The 22,157-nt window shown below is 39.0% G+C and overlaps 1 protein-coding gene across 1 annotated transcript in view; it reads left to right on the top strand.

Annotated features, from left to right (window-relative positions):
* gucy2cb (guanylate cyclase 2Cb) overlaps positions 1-22,157 on the top strand; it is a 28,736-nt gene that overhangs the window by 3,318 nt on the left and 3,261 nt on the right. The window contains exons 2-23 of the mRNA XM_072456584.1: positions 1,224-1,336; positions 1,411-1,478; positions 1,563-1,778; positions 3,367-3,485; positions 3,828-3,930; positions 4,158-4,266; positions 4,772-4,913; positions 5,151-5,230; positions 5,329-5,437; positions 5,517-5,598; positions 10,372-10,474; positions 10,557-10,616; positions 10,701-10,772; positions 10,859-10,963; positions 14,233-14,319; positions 15,257-15,389; positions 16,316-16,453; positions 16,529-16,614; positions 16,696-16,787; positions 17,495-17,653; positions 18,864-19,056; positions 20,215-20,389. Coding sequence (XP_072312685.1) covers positions 1,224-1,336; positions 1,411-1,478; positions 1,563-1,778; positions 3,367-3,485; positions 3,828-3,930; positions 4,158-4,266; positions 4,772-4,913; positions 5,151-5,230; positions 5,329-5,437; positions 5,517-5,598; positions 10,372-10,474; positions 10,557-10,616; positions 10,701-10,772; positions 10,859-10,963; positions 14,233-14,319; positions 15,257-15,389; positions 16,316-16,453; positions 16,529-16,614; positions 16,696-16,787; positions 17,495-17,653; positions 18,864-19,056; positions 20,215-20,389 — 2,544 coding nt within the window. The remainder of the gene's footprint in view (positions 1-1,223; positions 1,337-1,410; positions 1,479-1,562; positions 1,779-3,366; positions 3,486-3,827; positions 3,931-4,157; positions 4,267-4,771; positions 4,914-5,150; positions 5,231-5,328; positions 5,438-5,516; positions 5,599-10,371; positions 10,475-10,556; positions 10,617-10,700; positions 10,773-10,858; positions 10,964-14,232; positions 14,320-15,256; positions 15,390-16,315; positions 16,454-16,528; positions 16,615-16,695; positions 16,788-17,494; positions 17,654-18,863; positions 19,057-20,214; positions 20,390-22,157) is intronic.

Raw genomic sequence — 22,157 nt, 5'->3', positions numbered from 1 at the left:
CAAACCCATTATGTGTCAATCAGTGGTATCAAATTTCCATATCTTCGATGTCAAGTGGGAGTACCTCAAGGCTCCGTACTTGAGCCTATTTTCTTTTCTTTATATATGAATGACTTGCCAGATGTTTGTCCATACATTCATACTCAGCTGTATGCGGAAGATGCTGTCATTTTTTACAAAGGCAAATGTAGAACCTTTTGAACAACTGACAGCAGCTATGACTTGTATTGATGAGTGGCTCAGAAAGTCATGTCTGTTGTAACAGTAAAGCCACGCTCAAACATATCTTTAAAAGGAGTGGAGATCCAAATTGTAGACCAATTCAAATATCTTGGTATTAATTTGGACTCAACTTTGTCTTTTAAAAGTGAAAAAATAAATATTAGATACAAAAAAACCTTATTCATCCATCATTGCCTAATACTGCACATATGTGTACTGTATTATATGTTGTTTCTTGTCCTGACCTGTCAAGGACTACAGATGGAAAGTAGCTAATGGGCTAATTCTGGCATAAGTTCATTAATATGTGCTTTCCCCTTTAAACAAATACATTAAAATATGTAAAATTTGAATATTGAACATTTTGTCTATAAAGAAAACTGTTTCAAAAAGCTGCAAAAAAGCTGATTGTTGCATATTAAAAAAAAAGAAAAAAAGAAATCTTCTAAATCTTCTACAGTACTGGTACATTCACTCTTTTTTTCAATACCTCCATGAATGAACTTCAATAAATATATTTACAGGTGCTTTTGGTAAAATGCTGATGTTGTTGTATTGATATAACATAATCTGAATATTGGGATCAGGGTAAGATGAAAAAAACAAATAATAATAAGCATGGGCACGTCCTAAAACGTAAAAGACAAATTGGTTGTCAGTTGATATGCACAGTAGTGAGGATTAAAATAATTCAGCACCTAACCTAGTATAAGTTAGAAGTCATGCAGTTAAAATAAAATGTATTGTTGAAAAAATAGATAAATGGATAATCAATGTCAATGTGGAAATGTTTTTTTGTAAATTTTGAAGAATGATGCTGCGTGAGGACATTAAGATTGAGTACACTTTAGATATCATTCTCTTCTCAATTTGGTTACTGAATTAGTTGACAATTAATTCATTTTGACAAGTTCATATCCAAGCCCGAGTTTTAAATGATGGGAAGTAATTATTTTCTTTCTTTAATTTCTTGCTTTTGTTTCATAACATTGTCTCTCAAGGTTTGAACTTCAGTCTCAATACCAACTTTAATGGATTTGACACAAGACATTATAATAAAACGGGCTGTGACAGTAGCGTATGTGAAGCAGTGGCTGAGTTTTACAAATTGAAGGTAAGACATTTTCAACCGCCATGATTTATCTCTAATCTTAACGACCAACGATTCATGATGCGACAAACTGACAGGAAAACGATCAGCTGGGATGTGCCGTGCTTGGACCCACCTGCACATATGCCACCTTCACCATGGTCAAGTGAGGGCTGCTTCTCTAACCCCATTATTAATGTCCTCTTAGGAGTCAACAAAACAAATAAACTGTGCATTTTCTTTTACCTAGTACGGATAAGGGTCTAAATACGAGGACTCCTTTCCTCTCTGCAGGAAGCTTTGGCCTGTCCTGTGACGGCACCAGTAACCTGCTGCGTCTGCTGCCTCCAGCTCGAAAGATCTCAAGCTTCTTCACTGAATTCTGGCATTATCAGAACAAGTTCAAACCCGTGTGGGAAAAAGCATATGTGTACAAGAAACAGAAAAACACTGAGGACTGCTTTTGGTTTGTCATATTTTATGTATAAAAGACACTCTCTTTCCCTTCCCTCTTGAAGAGTAAGGCATACTCAGCTATATTTGTTATATTCATTTTAATAATAGGCCCTTTTCACGAAGGGGAATTAACAGTCTTGCTAAAATAAATCAATAATGAATACACACAAAGTGGAGAGCGAGTTACAGATGGATAATCACAGACAGCATATTAAGACCTTTATTACCATGTAAATATTTCCACTAGGGACATCTATGTTTATAAAAGTAAGTGGTTTTGTCTCTGAGCTAATGCTAAGATACAATACATGTAATCACTAATGTTTAAATTATACCACAGACTTAACTAACCTGTTTACAAAAACACTTAGCATTCTATGTTCTTTTCAAGCTTGTCTGTTTTATATTGAAGTTATTGTTGTTAGCCTTTAGCTTTGAGACAAAAACACTTTTATAAACACATAGGTTTCATACAGTGACATATTGACATTGTATGTAAAATTCTTAACATGCTGCCAGTGATATCTATCTGTAAATCTTTACTTTTATTTATTTGAGCAAGACTCGGCTAATTCCCCACAGAGAATGAATGGAACGAGCGGTGAAGAAGCTCACTTTTACAGCAACCGGAACAACCCGGGCCTGTTATGAAAAGGGTGAAAAGAAAAGGTGAAAATGAGCTAGCTGTTAGCCTACATGTCACATGTTTACAATACCCAGCAAAGTACCATTTATCAGAATACACAAAAAGAAAAACATTCAAACGTAAATATATATTTATTCGTACTTCTTTAATCTATGTTTACCTTACTTACAAGTTGAAAAAGATAACACATTAGATGCTAATCTCGCTAACAACCATGTGATGAAATGGCCTTTGACAAAACAGTATGCAAAATCAACTTTTATGAGCTTTTACCCATTATGTTATGTGGTGTTCTCTCAAATGGTTAACTCAAAGCTGTATTTTGATTGATTCAATCATATTTAAAACCCAAATAAGTAACTTTTTAACCATGTTTATTGCACTGAAAAATGAAGAAAAACATGCGCCCTTTTTGTGAGTGGGCTCCACAAACCTGACTCATACTTTGACTGGAGGAGCCACTTTGTTTCCATGGAAATGTCTTTAGCTTTCTATGAGTTTCAGAGTGATGAAAATTTAGCACTGTTGCCATAGCAATTAACAATTCAAGACCAAGTGTTCAATATTTTGAAAGAGCAACAGTCAGTCACTATAAACAGGAAGCTGAGTGAAACCCATAAATAATATTCCCCGGTATGTCATGAAACGTATCTATGATCAATGATATATTTCCAATATTCTGAAATGTGATTTTAACTTTCTATTTCCTTGGATCATATAGGTGATATGCCATCTCCACAATGTTACATACTGTAGCTTGCATCTTAGCTTGAGTGCTCAGAAAATTCCTGTTTTCAACTGTGCCATATCCCCGCCCACAGCTGTGTACTTAGATTAAGAACAAATATTAAGACTCAGAGTTTAAAACATGTTCGGATAATTATTTTAAGTACAATGCTCTTTTGTAATACTTAACTGGCTCTCTAAACTAGATTTATGTGTTTTTTCACAGGTACATCAATGCCCTGGATACAGACGGTCAAGAATTTGCGAAAAATATATCCAAGAAAGCTATACGCAGACCAGAGGAGCTAAAATATGAGATTGCCTTGGCTAACAGGACAAGCAACGGTAAGTTAAAGAGTTCATGATGAAATGTCCACCTTAATCCACCAATGAATCAATGATTGACTGTTTACCCCACTGTAATGGCTGTGCAATAATAAGGATACCAACATGCATAAACATTTAGTGTGTTTTAGCCCTTTTTAACACACAAAGAATAAATTATAAACCAAATGAATGCCATGTTCGTGTGATGTATAGTGATTTGAAACCCATGTCACAACAACCATGCTTTTTCTTGTTCTGGTGCCTTTAAACTGGACGTGATGATGACCTTTAAAGTATTATACTGTATTGACTCACTGTTGTCCAGAGCCAGGGCGGTTCATCTCGTGTTTCTGTTTGCAGTGTTTATCATGTGTGGATCACCGGCCGATGTGGAGGAGGCAAAGAGAGGCATCCCAGAGGCAGATAACAGCGATATCCTCTTCTTTCTCATTGATCTTTACAAGTCAGTGCACCACCTCCTACACATATAATCACAGGTTCAATCTGATTACTGACACTGGGTATAACTGCAGTATGAAAGGGATTTTAGTGAGACCTGACAATCAAAGTAAATATTTATTTTTCTTAGCTGCAAATTAAGATAAGCTAAGATAAGATATTCCTTTATTGTCCCACATGGGGAAATTTCATAAGATGTAAGAAGTAAGTCTTCATTTTCTCTTCCTGCAGTGATGAGTATTACATTAACACAACATCAAGGCCACATATGAGAAATGTGCTTGTTCTAACGATGCCCAACACGAGGCACTACAACATCAGCAGAGCCCCGGAAAACAAGGTGAAACATACAAACTCTTTTACTGTTCAAAGAGTAATTTAAAGTAGATTAAAATTACCGTAACAGAAACGGATCCTTCCTGTTCCTGTTCAAAACTACCTTAAGTCTTAACTTGTCAAATAATTGCAAATAAGTGCAGGAATGCCTCAAACAAGCAATGAGGTTAAAAGCAGATTAAAGCTGGGGTACCTGCTTTTTAAAAATGAATTAGTACATTTTGTGTTTTCCCCTAAAGAGTATATTGTAAAAGCAAGATTATTTTTCATCAAACTGGAATTATAAGACAAATTAAGTGCTCTTATCGGCTGCACAATCCAGTTTCACTTCATCTGAAAAAATCTCTTCTAAAACCATCAAAAACGATTGCGTGTGGATATAACAACGTGCCAAAGGGTTTGTGAGAGCGAGGAACTAATTAGACAGATTTATATACTAACTTTAGCTATGTCCTGTTTAAGTTATGTGTAGTCAATGATTACAATATGATTTACTTCCTGAAATCTAGATGAACGACTACATGGCCGCTTACCATGACGCCGTGCTGTTCATTGGTGAAGTCATAAGAAAGATTGTCCAACAGCCTGATTCCGAGAGAAGGGTGGATCCATTTGTTTCTGCCAGTCTCTTCAGAAATACATCTTTTAATGGTACATTTCTCAGATTATTAAACATTCCACAACACAAGAGACTCTAGATTAGTTTAAAAGTGATCATTTAGAACCGATTTATGTCACATTATAGTTGATTCATGTGTGTAAGTATTAGTGTTGTTTGATACTTTTCATGTTTTTGTGGCAGTGCTTTCAATTCATACTTGTAAAGTGTAATAACATTATGATAAAACAATGAGACGTGTTATTTCTGTATATTTAACCGCTTTGCAGGAACAGCTGGAAAGTATCGTCTGGATGAACAAGGAGACAGAGATGAGACTTTTTCCATAATTTACACCACAGACAACAAAGTATGATTTTTACATCTTAAAAATATTCAGTCTGGATTGTTCTGTCAGTTAAAACAAAATGTGTCTGTATTTACAAACTTATTTTCCCCCCCATGCAGTACAAAAGTTTATTCACTTTCGACACAGAGACGTTTTACACTGACGTGCTGCAAAATGATCCTGTATTTATTTGGGGCAAGAGACTCCCAAATGATAGTCCAGATAGAGGTAGAGACAAATGTGACGTCTTGTATCGCTACATATCATTAGCATTGGAAAAGTAATATTGATTTGCTTACGCTTTCAGGTCCAGAGATTGAGGACGTCATCGTGACTGTACTGGCTGTGACTGTGGTCGTTGTAGCCACCATTGCCTTCATTTTCTACAGGTAAATGACAAACAAGGGCACAATGAGATAAGATTACATGCAACTATTACTATGCAAGATAGTGATGGTTTTCGCTGCTGTTTTTTTTTTTTAACTGAAACAACTGAATACATTTCCTTTTGTTTATTAGGCCCGAGCGCCACAAGCTGGCGAGAGGCCTATTAATCTCGTAAGGCTGCGAAAGTGCGCACGTAGTGCGCACGAAATCGAGCGCGAAGCGCTCGCCCACTTCCAAACACTCACTAACGCACTCCTTCACTCATGCACGCCCCGTGCGTACTAATTAGTAGTAGGAAAATGGAACATTACCGTTGTAAACGGGCGAAGCCCGTGCAAAAGTGCGCACTAAACGAGCACTTTACATTGAGATGACGAACGCGAAGCGGTCGTCATCCCCATATAAAGCACTCATTTGCGCTAAGTAGCTCACGAATACGTTCCCCATCTCTTGCATGTTCCGTGCATATAAGCATGTAATGCAAAAATTGAACATTATTACTGTATAGAGGGCCAAAAACACAAAGTGGGCGGAGCCCACTCAAAATTAACGAAAGTACCCGTCAGTGACCAGGGACCCACACCATGAGGTAGGAAAGCGCGAGCGCTTTCCGAAAATGTATAGTTTATGATATTTGAAAAATGGGAAACATTGTTTTCGCATCGGAATATTATTCTTTCTTCTTCTTTCTTCTCGGGACCAACCCCCCCATTTTTCACCCAGTGAACATTGACGAAAAGTCACAAAAATTTGCACACCTCTAAAAATCGTGCCTCTCTACATTCTGGCTATTTCCCTTTTCTAAAATAAAAAAAATTGGCGCGTCAGCGCCCCCAAATGTACCAAAAATGCATTGAGAGATGGGAAATGACCCAAAAAAATCTGATCGTAGAATCATGAAATTTGGCGCAGAGGTAGATGGTGACAAGAGAAGTAAAAAATATTATTACGGCAACGCCGTCCGCCCAACCAAATGTCGGCCATATTGCTTCAAAAATGGCTAAACATGACTTCGGAGTTTTTCCAAACGTCGTACTTTTACGAACTCCTCCCAGGGCGTTGGCCCTAAAAAGCTGAAATTTGGTGAAAATGCTACTGAGGAGTGGGACATCAAAAGTTATCCAAATTACATTGATACCTCCCACGGTCTCGGTGCGGCGAAGCCGCAAACTGTAGCTAGAATTTCAGAAATCTCCCATATTTAAAATTTCTGCCGTTTGCGCAGATAAAGTCCGAATTGCGTCAAATTAGAATCAGTTGTTAAACTCTTTGCCCTAAACCTACTTGAAGTGAAATAAATTCATTTGGCGCCACAGCGCCCCCTACAGATTTTATATGGAGGTTAAATGTTTAGTTTTGCGAAATTATATGAAATTTGACACACAACTCAATTTTAGCATCCCCATCAAAAAAGTCAATGAGACCCATGTCATAATTGTTATGGCGTTGCCGTAACGATGACCGAAACCTTTCATGTTATTCCAATGGGGAAATCGCCAGAACATGTTTACACTTTAGACTTTCACAAACTCCTCCCAGGGCGTCAGCCCTATTAACCTGAAATTTGGTGAGACTCATCTTCAGGACCATCAAAAGTTATCCACATTTTCATTCAAAGAGTCACGGTGTCTGTGCGGCAAAGCCGCACATTTTGCCAAGAATTCAAAATAAAATAGCTTTTTGATGGTAAAACAAAGGGGAGAAGATGTGACAGCGTCACAGATTCAGCAGTAGGCGTAATAAAAGGACAATTGGGGCGCGTTAGCGCCCCCTCCTCTTGCGGCGTGGCGGCGGTGTGGCGGCGGCGTGGCGAGGGCCGATCATTGCCGCTTGCGGCTATATTTTCTTCATCTATTTCTGTGCGAATAACTTTATATTGTGAGTATGTACACGCTATCCCTAGCCACCCATCACATCATCAATCCAGCATCACCCATGGTCCATTTTACCACTCACATGTCCATAGTCCACTGTGGCATTCTCCATTATATATAAACAAAATAAATTATAATATAATGATTTTCTTCTTTGTCGCTGGTTGTTCCCTCTTATCATAATCTGGCACATGAAATATCCACACTCCATATGAACAAGATTCTGTTAAGAAGAATGTACAATGTATATTGCTACTACTGTCATCATCAGATGCCAACAGTAATAATATATAAAAGATGATGACTGAAATAAAAACTAAATAATTATAACAATAATAATATGATTGCTATCATTATTATAATATCTACCACCCTCATAATAATAATTAGAATAATAACAACAATTGCAAAACAAACAACTATAATAATAAATATAGCCGCAAGCGGCAATGATCGGCCCTCGCTACGCCGCCGCCACGCCGCAAGAGGAGGGGGCGCTAACGCGGCCCAATTGTCCTTTTATTACGCCTACTGCTGAATCTGTGACGCTGTTACATCTTCTCCCCTTTGTTTTACCATCAAAAAGCAATTTTATTTTGAATTCTTGGCAAAATCACAGACACCGTGACTCTTTGAATAAAAATGTGGATACCTTTTGATGGTCCACCCCTGAAGATGAGTCTCACCAAATTTCAGGTTAATAGGGCTAACGCCCTGGGAGGAGTTTGTGAAAGTCTAAAGTGTAAACATGTTCTGGCGATTTCCCCATTGGAATAACATGGGAGGTTTTGGTCATCGCTACGGCAAAGCCATAACAATTATGACATGGGTCTCACTGACTTTTTTGATGGGGATGCCAAAATTGAGTTGTGTGTCAAATTTCAGATAATTTCGCAAAACTAAACATTCAACCTCCATATAAAATCTGTAGGGGGCGCTGTGGCGCCAAATGAATTTATTTCACTTCAAGTAGGTTTAGGGCAAAGAGTTTAACAACTGATTCTAATTTGACGCAATTCGGACTTTATCTGCGCAAATGGCAGAAATTTTAAATATGGGAGATTTCTGAAATTCTAGCTACAGTTTGCGGCTTCGCCGCACAGAGACCATGAGAGGTATCAATGTAATTTGGATAACTTTTGATGTCCCACTCCTCAGTAGCATTTTCACCAAATTTCAGCTTTTTAGGGCCAACGCCCTGGGAGAAGTTTGTAAAAGTACGACGTTTGGAAAAACTCCGAAGTCATGTTTAGCCATTTTTGAAGCAATATGGCCGACATTTGGTTGGGCAGACGGCGTTGCCGTAATAATATTTTTTACTTCTCTTGTCACCATCTACCTCTGCGCCAAATTTCATGATTCTACGATCAGATTTTTTTTGGGTCATTTCCCATCCCTCAATGCATTTTTGGTACATTTGGGGGCGCTGACGCGCCAATTTTTTTGATTTTAGAAAAGGGAAATAGCCAGAATGTAGAGAGGCACGATTTTTAGAGGTGTGCAAATTTTTGTGACTTTTCGTCAATGTTCACTGGGTGAAAAATGGGGGGGTTGGTCCCGAGAAGAAAGAAGAAGAAAGAATAATATTCCGATGCGAAAACAATGTTTCCCATTTTTCAAATATCATAAACTATACATTTTCGGAAAGCGCTCGCGCTTTCCTACCTCATGGTGTGGGTCCCTAGTCACTGACGGGTACTTTCGATAATTTTGAGTGGGCTCCGCCCACTTTGTGTTTTTGGCCCTCTATACAGTAATAATGTTCAATTTTTGCATTACATGCTTATATGCACGGAACATGCAAGAGATGGGGAACGTATTCGTGAGCTACTTAGCGCAAATGAGTGCTTTATATGGGGATGACGACCGCTTCGCGGTCGTCATCCCAATGTAAAGTGCTCGTTTAGTGCAAACTTTTGCACGGGCTTCGCCCGTTTACAACGGTAATGTTCCATTTTCCTACAACTAATTAGCATGCACGGGGCGTGCATGAGTGGAGGAGTGCGTTAGTGAGTGTTTGGAAGTGGTGCTTCGCACGGCCTTACGAGACTAATAGGCCTCTCGCCAGCTTGTGGCGCTCGGGCCTAATTAAAAAAGAAAAGTATATGCAAACATATACCGGTACCTCAATCAATAAACCATTACATCAATAACAGGAATTAGTGATGGTCCAGAATAATAGCCAAACAAACAGCCAAATCAAAGATATTTACCACCACTATTCATATTATCTCAAACATCCATCGAGAAACAACACTTTCTACAATACATTTTCACATGTTTATAACATCACCTCTTATTATCCTCAAATATCTTAGTGTATACGGGAACACATGTTTATATGACATGCTAGTGTTTGACAATGATTTGTCTTGCAATTGTTTCCAGCTAGTTAATGTGTCTTGATCTGTTAGAATCTCCAACACTTAAAAACTCAACGTTTTATGTATACTCATCCAGAAACCTTGGATTTTATTACAAAACCATAAAGCATGAGCCAAATTTCCTTCCCAATGCCATTTTTATTTGTATGTTTTTGTCTGCTCGAAAGTTGGGACGTTACTCATACCATGAAAGTGCTAAAGAGACCACTCTGCGGTTTCAGAAGGTCTCAATTCAGTAAAGGAAATACTTTTTACTTTAGTCCTGTTAGAAAATCTACTGGAGTAGAAAGTGCAGATTCTTGCTTCAGATGTAGTGAAGTAAAAGTAAAAAAGTATCCACTGTGAAAGTTACTGAAGTAAAATACAGATTCTTAACACATTTTACTTCTTAATTAGGGTATTTTTACTTTTGTACTTCGTTACTTTCCACCACTGACAGTTAGGGTTATTGTGAATAATTTGTTAAATGTTCTGTTATTATTATTTTTAATTATTGTTTTGTATTTGTTTCAAACAGACAGAGCAGGAAAGAACGGAAGCAGCGAAAGCGCTGGTCCCACATAAACTTGAACCTTGTCTCATTGCTTGAGGACAATCAACACACTGTTGTATCCCTGAAGGTTATACAATTATACAATTATACCATTTATTACACATTTTTAACAAATGCTTTGGTTTACAATACATGACTTGTTTTTGCAGATTGAAAACGAGAGCAAACAAAAACAATTCAACATTATTAGAGCCATTTATGATAAAAAGGTATGACAGTGTACAATCGGTTTCTGTTTTCCAGCCTTACTCTTTATCAGTGCACTTTATACATCTCTTTTTTTGTGATTTTAGATTGTGATCTTAAAGGAGTTGAAGCACTCGGACGGCGACTTTGACGAAATGCAGAGGATAGAGTTGAACGCGGTAAAACAATAATGACAATCTGAGTAATATTAATGATTAATGATTAATGATGAGGTAATGTACAGTAAGTCTGATCCTCTATGCAGCTGCTCCACATCGACTACAACAACCTGACCAAGTTTTATGGCACGGTGAAGTTGGACCAGGGCGTGTTTGGAGTGTTTGAGTACGCAGAGCGGGGATCACTCAAGGTGCTAATGGCACGACCGTTTCCACTCGGCGCAGGCTTTTAAGTGCAGTTAACTAGAAAGACCATTTCCCACTTATCTTATCTGATTTCGACACCAATATACTCTACATACATATGGGGGAAAAAAACGGAAGGTCATCTGGGCATAGTTTTATTTTTTAATTGAACATTCACAACTTTCTTCACTTTTTTTCCCAAACATCTGAACTAAGGCTGAAACTATTACTTTTAAAACTTGAAAAACAGAACTAGTTTAAGAGTTTGCAGCGTTTCAAAGTTCCATCCATCCATCCATTTTCTTCTGCTTTATCCGGGGCCGGATCGCTGGGGCAGCAGTCTAACCAGGGACTCCCAGACTTCCTACTCCCCAGACACTTCCTCCAACTCCCGGGCATGTCCCACCGGGCCGCTTCCCGGTGGGACATGCCCGGAACACCTCCCCGGGGAGGCGCCCAGGAGGCATCCGGAACAGATGCCCGAGCCACCTCAGCTGGCTCCTTTTGACGTGGAGGAGCAGCGGCTCTACTCCGAGCTCCCCCCGTGTGACCAAGCTCGGAACGTAGACCGACCGGTAAATAGAGAGCTTTGCCTTTCAACTCAGCTCCTTCTTCACCACAACGGTCTGCAGCCGCTGCACCGATCCGCCTGTCGATCTCACGCTCCATCCTTCCCTCACTCATGAACAAGACCCTGAGATACTTGAACTTCTCCACTTGGGGCAAGGACACCCCACCCACCTGGAGAGGGCAAGCCACCTTTTTCCGGTCGAGAACCATGGCCTCGGATTTGGAGGTGCTGATTCTCATCCCAGCCGCTTCACACTCGGCTGCAAACCGTCCCAGTGCATGTTGCAGGTCCGGGTTTGATGGAGCCATCAGGACAACATCGTCTGCAAACAGAGGAGATGGAATCCTGTGGTCCCCAAACCGGACACCCTCCGACCCCTGACTGCGCCTAGACATTCTGTCCATAAAAACTATGAACAGAACCGGTGACAAAGGGCAGCCCTGAGGAGTCCAACATGCACTGGGAACAGGTCTGACTTACTGCCGGCGATGCGAACACAGCTCCTACTCCGGTCATACAGGGACCGGACAGCCCTGAGCAAAGGGCGCCGGACCCCGTACTCCCGGAGCACTCCCCAAAGGACACCCCGAGGGACACGGTCGAAAGCCTTCTCCATATCCACAAAGCACATGTGGACTGGTTGGCCAAACTCCCATGAACTCTCGAGCACCCGATGGAGAGTATAGAGCTGGTCCAGTGTTCCATGACCAGGACGAAAACCACTCTGCTTCTCCTGAATCCGAGGTTCGACTATCGGTCTGATTCTCCTCTCCAGTACCTTGGAATAGACCTTGCCGGGGAGGCTGAGGAGTGTGATCTCTCTGTAGTTGGAACACACCTTCCGGTCCCCCTTCTTGAATAGAGGGACCACCATCCCGGTCTGCCAGTCCAGAGGCACTGTCCCCGACCGCCACGCGATGTGGCAGAGACGTGTCAACCAAGACAGTCCTACAACATCCAGATACTTTAGGTACTCAGGGCGAATCTCATCCACCCCCGGAGCCCTGCCACAGAGGAGTTTGCGAACAACCTCAGTGACTTCAGCTTGGGTGATGGGTGAGCCAGCCCCCGAGTCCCCGGTCTCTACTTCCTATTCGGAAGACGTGACTGAGGGATTAAGGAGGTCCTCAAAGTATTCCTTCCCCCGTCCGACGACATCCCCAGTCGAGGTCATCACCCGCACCGTAAACGGTGTTGGTGAGGCACTGCTTCCCCCTCCTGAGGCGCCGGACAGTTTGCCAACATTTCTTTGGGGCCGACCGATAGTCCTCCTCCATGGCCTCCCCAAACTCCTTCCAGGCCCGGGTTTGTGCCTCTGCGACAGCACGAGCCGCGGCTCGCTTGGCCTGCCGATACCCGTCGATGACCTCAGGAGACCTACAAGCCAGAGTGGCCTGATAGGCCTCCTTCTTCAGTCTGACGACATCCCTTACTTCCGGTGTCCACCACCGGGTTCGGGGGCTGCCGCCACGACAGGCACCGGAGACCTTGTGACCACAGCTCCGAGCAGCCGCATCAACAATGGAGGTGGAGAACATGGTCCTCGGACTCAATGTCCCCAGCCTCCCCCGGGACATGGGAGAAGCTCTCCCGGAGGTGCGAGTTGAATACCCTAGTGACAGAGGGCTCCGTAAGACGTTCCCAACAGACCCTCACAATGCGCTTGGGTCTGCCAAGTCTGTCCGGCTTCCTCCTCCGCCAGCGGATCCAACTCACCACCAGGTGATGATCGGTTGACAACTCTGCCCCTCTCTTCACCCGAGTGTCCAAGACACGCGGCTGGAGGTCAGATGACACGACAACAAAGTCGATCATTGACCTCCGGCCTAGGGTGTCCTGGTGCCATGTGCACTGATGGACACCCTTGTGCTTGAACATGGTGTTCGTTATGGACAATCCGCAGCGTTTCAAAGTTATCCCTCACTTTCCTTATGCATTCTTGATCCTAATCCTAAGGATCCTAATTATTCATGCGTTTGTGGACACGGTAATGCTAACCACAACTAGCATAATAATGTTGCACTTCCTGGTTTGCAGAGGGTAAACACGCTCTATATTTAGATGCAGGAAGCACACAGCGGTCTCATTTTTACCCTAAGAGCTGCTTTTACATTATATTTGTGCTGGGGCAAAACAGATTTGAGCTTTTTACATGAAAAAAAAAACATTGGTACATCCCTTTTAAGTGAAATGAGTGTGACTAATCAACAACTGAAATAATCATGGACCATTTTAGTAATAATTTAGCGTTATCTGGACCATAAACAGACTGCAACATCACCATTTGCTGAAACATGTTAATTTTTCTCCACAAAGTCGGCCCTGTTATTAAATCAAAATGAGAAGAATATACAACTGTGATTTTTAAGGTAAATAGACTATAATTTGTAAATATTCTCCATAAACACGCTTAAATAGTTAAACCTCAGAAATTTAAAATGTAATATTTTGACTTATTGATTAATGAATATTATAATCACTGACTAGTCAAATCAAATATATTATAACCTGCCCTGAAATAACATTTTAAATATAAGAATGAAGAAAAAGTCCACAAGTTGAACATTAGAAGCTTTTAAATGCAAATAGAGAAAAATTATTGAAGGCTTCTGACCCCATTGATAAAAAGATAAGATACTGTGGCTTTTATTTGTTGCACAGGAGGAAAAAGCATGATGTTATCTTGATCTTGTCCCTTTGTAGTATGTGCTCAATGACAAAGTGTCCTACCCAGAGGAGACCTTCATGGACTGGGAGTTTAAGATCTCCGTCATGTATGACATTGCCAAGGTGAGCCATCTGCATGTGGAGCTCAATTTATATGATTATATAATTCATGCCAGTGCCACATGTTATGTAATGTTTGGCTAAGCATGTGATGTAATGGAGGACATATAACACATACTGTTAACTCACTTTCTTTGATTTGTTTTAGAGGCATTTCGTTTTGCATATTTATTTATTTATCTGTAAGATTATGTCAACTGGGACGGACCATATCGTGAGGGATTCTGTAGCTACGTTGTTAATAGCTGTGATTACAGTAATTAAAAACTGCAAGAAAAGTACAATTTATGTGACACTAGTACAGGGGTGGAAAGTAACTAAGTGCAAAAGTACTGTTCTAAAGGTTTTTTCCCCCTTTTTTTCTGATTCTACTGTACTTAGGGAATTTTTACAAGGGGAACTTAGTACTTTTACTTCACTACATTTGAGACCAGGTATTTGTACTTTCTACTCTAAATACACAGGTTAAACATTAGAACTTTGAACTGGACTGAAAAGAAGAAGGTAATTGTCACATGAGTTTATTTTTTTTTAACATCCTGACCTAACTGCCCTAACTTTGAACAAACTAAGACATATACATATCATTCACTTGAAAAATAAGGAGAAAATAGTTTGAATTGCTACTGTTGACCAAATATCAACACAGTTCCATTAACGCTTTATTATATCAAAATCTGTGTAGAACAATATTTATTTTACTATTTAAGTATGTTTAAACTAGATATACTTACTTGAGTTGTTATTTGTTTGTTTGTTTATTGTTGTTATTGTTTGCACATGTACCTGTGCTTTTACTTAAGTAATTGGGTACTGGGTAATTGAGTACTTCTTCCACCACTGCTGTAGTGTTGTCTGTTTGCCAGAGGAGGGCAGTAATGATCAAGTTTTGTTATAGCTACGTTTCAAAGGCTCCCACTCCCATTTTCTCTGTTTCCAGGGTATGTCCTACCTCCATGCCAGTGACCTCCAGGTCCATGGGCGCCTCAAGTCCAAGAACTGCGTAGTGGACAACCGTATGGTGGTCAAGATCACCGACTTTGGCTGCAACAAATTACTGATCCCTGGCAGAGGTTAAGTTTTGAGTGGCCTGAATAGATACTGTTACGTTTAAAGGAAACATATTATGCTTAGTATTGAACTACAACATAAGTAGATTATCCTTTCACATTTTTTCCATTGTAAATCGCAATTGTTGGTTCTAATTACTGAGAATAACAAGACAAGATTCTGGTCGTTATAATAAAAGTATTTATTCCCTACGATTACAAAACTAACAGATTAAAACGCATGTCATGTTTCTCAAGTTCCCATCAGACATCTGTGCTCCTCATCTGGGGGCTTCTCACACACAGGACAAAGAATATGAATATTCATAAGAAGGTGGATCTTTTCTGGCACCTCTTGGTACCAGGCTCTACCTTCCAGGACATCCTAATATGGTCGTGAGATGCGACCCTTGATCCAGACAGAGAAGTTGGGGGAGCAGAGACAGACACAGCCAGACAGAGCAAAGAATGTGCAGTGTGTGTGTGTGTGTGTGTGTGTGTGTGTGTATGTGTGTGTGTGTGTCCAGTCTGCAATGACAATGAAAGGTATATTAATGCATTACAATATTAAATGCTTATTAATTCCTTCACAATATTGATGTAAAACCTTTTTAAAAAAAATAGAAACAGGTTTATTGACTTCCTGTTCGAAACTGCAGAATTTCATCGTGACGTTTCACTGTAACATGCAGCAGATTGTCATTTACAAATGTTACCTTTTACTGAGCACTCGAGCCTCAATTGCAGGACAATTCAAGATTACTCAAATGTGGGAATCAAACCAAATGCTACTTTGAGTAAATTAATGATGAGGAAAAACTGTTCTAACAAAGTTAAAAGCTCTTTAAGATTTATTTTGAATATGTCCCCTTTAAACAATAGTCATACATTCTTATTCAAACAAAAATGCGTGTATGGCTTACATGTTGCTGTACCTTTTCTCCATTTAGATTTATGGACTGCACCAGAGCATTTGAGGAAACAGGGAACATCTCAAAAAGGCGACGTGTACAGCTTTGCCATCATCGCTCAGGAGATAGTCTACAGAAGAAACACTTTCTATACAGAGTGCTGTTCAGACAGAGCAGGTGACGCATATCCGTAGATTAATTACACAAATATACATTATATAATCATAAAGAATGTATTTTTTTCTGTTCTAGAAAAGCTTTCGCGAGTGCAGTGTCCCGGGGTAACCGTCTTCAGACCTGACCTCAACTTTGACAATGAGTCAGAGAGAGAGCTGGAAGTAAGTTTGTTCCCAGTGTTTACTCTTTATCTATATGTGGAGCAAGAACGGTGCAAACATTGTGTATTTGATGTTTTGTAGATGTTCATGCTAATTAAAAGCTGCTGGGATGAAGACCCAGAACGAAGGCCGGACTTTAAGAAGGTGGAAAACTGTTTGGAAAAGAGAATAAGGTAATCTGTAATGTCATCAATATTACATGAACCATTTATTGATTGTATACTTGTTTTACAATCATACATTTTGGGGATTATACCAGAATAGCCAACATTTTTGAATCATGTTAAATAATATGTCTTAAAATGAGATTAGAGAACCTTTATTTGTCCCATAGTATGGAAGTTCAAGTGTTGCAAAGCAAAGTTAAGGAACTACAGAAAATCAAAATATTAAATCCAAAATGAAGATACATAGCTATAAAAATAGTCAATAGTCCTGTCTCTATTACTAAACCATTTTAGATCAATATTGCAGTTAACAATGAACAAAGTTATGGGTCAATACTAAGTACCTGAACAAAATGCATATCGGCATCTAAAGATCCTTTTGGAACCATTGTCTTTGCCATATTAAAATACATATACATTGTTATACATACACATTTTAATAATGTAAAACAGGAAAAAGAACAAAGGATAAATCAACTTTAAAAAAAAAAACATTTCTGCAGAATTAGCTTTAAACTGTGACATAATAACATCACTTTTTGAAACTAGATTTGAACAGGTGCAGGACTCAGATCAGTTTGGATGTGATCAACAGTCATTTTTTATAGAAGACAATAACTGTCACTGTTCATTAAAGGCCTATTATGTATAGAATTACACAGAATGCAATTTCATCAGCCTCAAGCGCTGTATTGTCATTTTCTTTCCCTCAGTGAAATCCATAACCATGACAACGAGAGCTACTTGGACAACATGATCCGACGCCTTCAGATGTATTCAAGGAACCTGGAGCATCTGGTTGAGGAGAGGACCGCCCTTTACAAGAATGAGAGGGACCGGGCCGATTACCTCAACTACATGCTCCTCCCAGGGTCAGTTAGGCTCATCTGTGTGTGCAAATGCATCACAGTTTTTATTAGGGATCGCAGATATTTGACGTATTATATATAATTGTTTTCTTCTTCTTCGTCTTTTTTTTTTTTTTTTTACACAGACTAATGAATTAATGAATAAAAATGGAAGAGCAATTAGTCCTCAAAATGTCAGCAATAAACAGGAAGTTCAAACCCATGTGCATAGATTTTAAATATTCTTCTCTACAAATGTTTCTAGATTCCAAAATAAAGGTAATTGAAGTAAATATGAAGTAAACATAACATATTTTCATTGATTGACTTATCACATGCAAATGGTTTCAAGTCTAACTATTTTTAATTTCCATGTCCGTTAGTTTGCATTTCTATTGCAAAAGATGAATAAAAACGGCTTAAATTGGTATTCGAGCTTCACAAAAAGTATAATTTGTCTTAAAATATGTAATATATCTGTTGATAAATGCAAAAAAAACTAAATGCAAAAAAAACAAAATGCATAATCTCCTACTACATAAACAAATAATGTAAATTACACCAGTAAATGTGTTTATACCAGGCTCTGATATCACTCACATGTGCTTTTCATTTGCCTAAACCACATATTTTTTTTGCATATTCTGAGGTAAATCCCAGTTCCCCAATTGAAATCACATTATGTTTAGAATGTAAAATAAATGTCGATAAAATGTGCTTTGGGCTTTGTTTCCTATATGTTTCTTAAACTGCAGTGATGTTCCAAACCAGAAAGTAAAACAATAAACTTCAAAAAGACTGTGAAACTGGAAACCTGTCGCACACACTTTAAGTTAAAGGTGCCGAGAATAAGGACGTGTTATAATGTAAGATATTCCTTTATTGTCCACACATGGGGAAATTTCATTGTTGCAACGCAGGTAGATACAGAGGAAAAGAACAGATAACTTATAGGAAGTTTAAAAAACACTCTCAAAAGAAGAACTCTAATAAACAAAAACTCTTATAAACAATAACTCCTATAGACAAAACCTCTCATTTCCCAACAAGGGATGGAGGGGGGGAAATAAATAAAGATAAAGATAAAAATAAAAATATAAATAAAAAAACAGCAAGCGTAAGACAAGATAATACTAATAATGGAAAAATAAATACTCTATTCTCATCAGTTATATGCACATGAATGTGATACCATAAAAAACACTCTCAATGGAAGAACGGCTTGTCATTGCAGACCGGTGGTGAAGAGCCTGAAGGAGAGCGGCGTGGTGGAGCCGGAGCTGTATGAAGAGGTGACCATATACTTCAGCGACATCGTGGGCTTCACCACTCTGTGTCAGTACAGCACGCCCATGGATGTGGTGGACATGCTCAACGACATCTACAAGAGCTTTGACAACATCGTCGACCACCACGATGTCTACAAGGTACTGCACGCACAGGGATAGAAAGTAATACAGCGCTCGAAGAGGTCAAGAGTGTTATTAAATAATCAGCATTACAATATTTCATAAATGAGAAGAAACTGACAATAACAAGCATTTTAAAGCAATAAGCAAACACTACAAATTGACAAACCAGTGTTCAAGTATGATTGTAGTGGCAGCATTTGTATTTAGTGATGAGAAAAATGATTTAAAAGTGTTATAATAATTGCTATAATTTCAAAAGTGGTCCATTATTAATTATATGACAGGGGAAAAAACATATTATTTTTATTTACACATTGCTATATTTTTTGTTATGTATTTTATGGGCTACAAAATTCAAATTGAATAGTCTATTATTTGAACCGTTATTTTGCATGCAGTCAAAAGTGATTTGTGTTTATACAATTTTATCAGATATAGATGCTAATAGCCCCGCATTTAATTAATCGCATAATCTAGCAACAATTCATTCGATTGATCAAATGGTTTAGATTACAAAAGGGCCGAAAATATGACATTCTCCCACTATTTCAATGAGATGAGGATGTCCTAATGGAGTATATTTGCAGAAAACATGAAATGTACTTGTTTCCTGTTGTTTTGATGTCATTCTTGCTCTGCCTGAGTCATGAACCTTTTCTTTCACCTAGTTTGGAGTTTGTATAGTCCAGATAAGGATTATTCAATCACTAAATTATGTCAATAATTGATGAGTTGCGATTAATCAATTAACGCATTTCAGCCCTGTTTGCTATGAAAATTAATTAATTAATTAATTGTGCAATCAATATATCCTGGTTTAAAAGATGCCATTCTGATGTTAAAAAATACATTTAAAAAAAGTAGTTTAATGTGGCTTACTTGCTGCTCAGTAATATGCAGTTTTCAGATTATAGAAATTGATCATGTCATACATTGAGATACTTATTGATTAGGTGGCATTCTCCCATGATATATCCAAAATGTAGAACCTGATCATTCATGACTAGGCCCTTGAACTCGCTTGAACAAAAATGTACATATTGAAGTGTGTCATTTTACCTGCCCCGTCTTCATCAAATATTCTAGGCCTGTAGACTCAACCCCGCAGTCCCAACGCACATGTCACATGCAGTCACTGTACCAGGTTCTATCCTGACCTCTGGCTGTGCTCAGGTGGAGACCATCGGGGACGCCTACATGGTGGCCTCAGGGTTACCCAAGAGGAACGGGAACAGACACGCCGTGGACATCTGTCACATGGCCCTGGACATACTGGCCTATATGGAGACATTCCAGCTCCGTCACCTGCCCGGCATCCCATTGTGGATACGCATAGGAGTGCACACGGGTACGGTTAGATAGATAATGTAGGATAGTACTTATGTAGACAGTACTTTTGACAAACAGGTTGTGTTCATTTAATGCCTTGATATTATACGGTCTCAAGGTTACAATTTAGATGTTGGGAAGGACAAAATTCCAAGATATATCGGACTGGCAAGGTTAATATCCCTTGTGACCTTTTTATAAATGTATTTCTTAAGGATATCCCTTTGAGATGATCACAGCACATACATGTGTTACATACACAACATCACCACACACCTCTCATCATACAACAGACAGGGAGGGGTGTGGTCTTGCTCTTCACCCCTGTTCCCCGAATATCCTCACCTTTTGGTCGTTTTGGAATACAATACAACATTCTGATACGTACGTATACTCAGAAAAGGCAGTACAAATACAGAACATGGTAATAATAGTAGTACTGTATTACATCAATAGCCGGTACAGGAGAGTTTTAAATAGGAGTATATTGAAGATTTATACAATTGTAATGCTGTTATATAAGAAAGAACAACAGCTTTAAAACAAAAGGCCTTTTTTTCTTTTTCTCTTTTTACTAAAGGAACTCAAAACAACAGCAATGTTAGATTTCTAAGAGCATGTGATGAGCTATTATACCAAATACTGTTTCAGGTAACAGGAAAAGTCATTGTGAATGCATTTAAAGATTAAAATTAACCAATGGAGTAGCTTTACTCCTTTTCTTGTCATTTTTCATGCTGTAATTGGCCATTTCTACCTTATTATTATGATTTTTAGTTTCAAACTTTAGTTTGATTGACATTTTCTAAAAATCTATTTGAAATTCTGCAATGCCAAGGGTGTAAATATTCGCTTCAGCATTGAGAGTTAAGATCCATGGCATATGTCTAATAATTGTCTAATAATCATTATTGTTAGTATAATGGGTAAATTGATTAATGAAAGACTAATCTAATTGTCACGTTTGTTCTATCCACTCCGAGGCGCACACAGACTTTGGCTTCTACTCATCATCTGCTGTCGTCTCTTTTGCCCCTTTTTAAAACTTTGAACAATTAAATAAAACAAAATTACAGTACAGTATACAAATCTGACAGTAGTCAGTAAATATTTACTTGGGAACTCGTTCAGCACGGACAAGAAAATTGAGAACTTGTTCATTTTTCTTATTAGCTCACATTCTATAACCTACGACGGCATATAAGGGCCAACTAAGGGGGAAAAAATGCGCTGCACTACGAGAATAAAGTCATTAATTAATGAGAAAAAAGACGTTAATTAATGAGAAAAAAGTCGAAGTCAGAAAAAAGTCGTAAATTAACGACATCAAACTCATTAAATAACGAGAAAAAAGTCATTAAATAACGAGAAAAAAGTAATTAATTAATGAGAAAAAAGTCGTAGTTTAGGCGCAGATTCAAAGTGACGTGAGCAGTTCACTTTCAGCCCCAGGTCAGGACGCACAAGAACGGGCTTGGATGAGTTGACAGTTTAGAACTACATAAAAGCCTGACATAGATGTTAAAGTGTTTCCTGACCTTTAAAACGATGTCTTACGTGTGTTTATTACAAGACAAGACACCGCGTTTAGCAGCACCTTTCCTGTTACGCATCATTCACAAACTGTTGGAAAAAGGCTTTACTTTCTCCATGATGGACCCGTAATGCACCAGGGCTCAAACAGCAGCCGTGCTCCGTGCCACAGCCGCCCGGAGACAGGAGGAGCAGCCTCGCTGTTATATTCACACGTTCTCTGGGTTCTCTGCTCCTCTAAGTTGATTGTCTAC

The sequence above is a fragment of the Eucyclogobius newberryi genome, unplaced genomic scaffold (assembly GCF_026437365.1).
Source record: "Eucyclogobius newberryi isolate DKJ021-1_F unplaced genomic scaffold, fEucNew1.0.hap1 SCAF_20, whole genome shotgun sequence".
NCBI classification, from domain to species: domain Eukaryota; kingdom Metazoa; phylum Chordata; class Actinopteri; order Gobiiformes; family Gobiidae; genus Eucyclogobius; species Eucyclogobius newberryi.
This window is presented reverse-complemented; position numbering and strand designations above follow the sequence as displayed.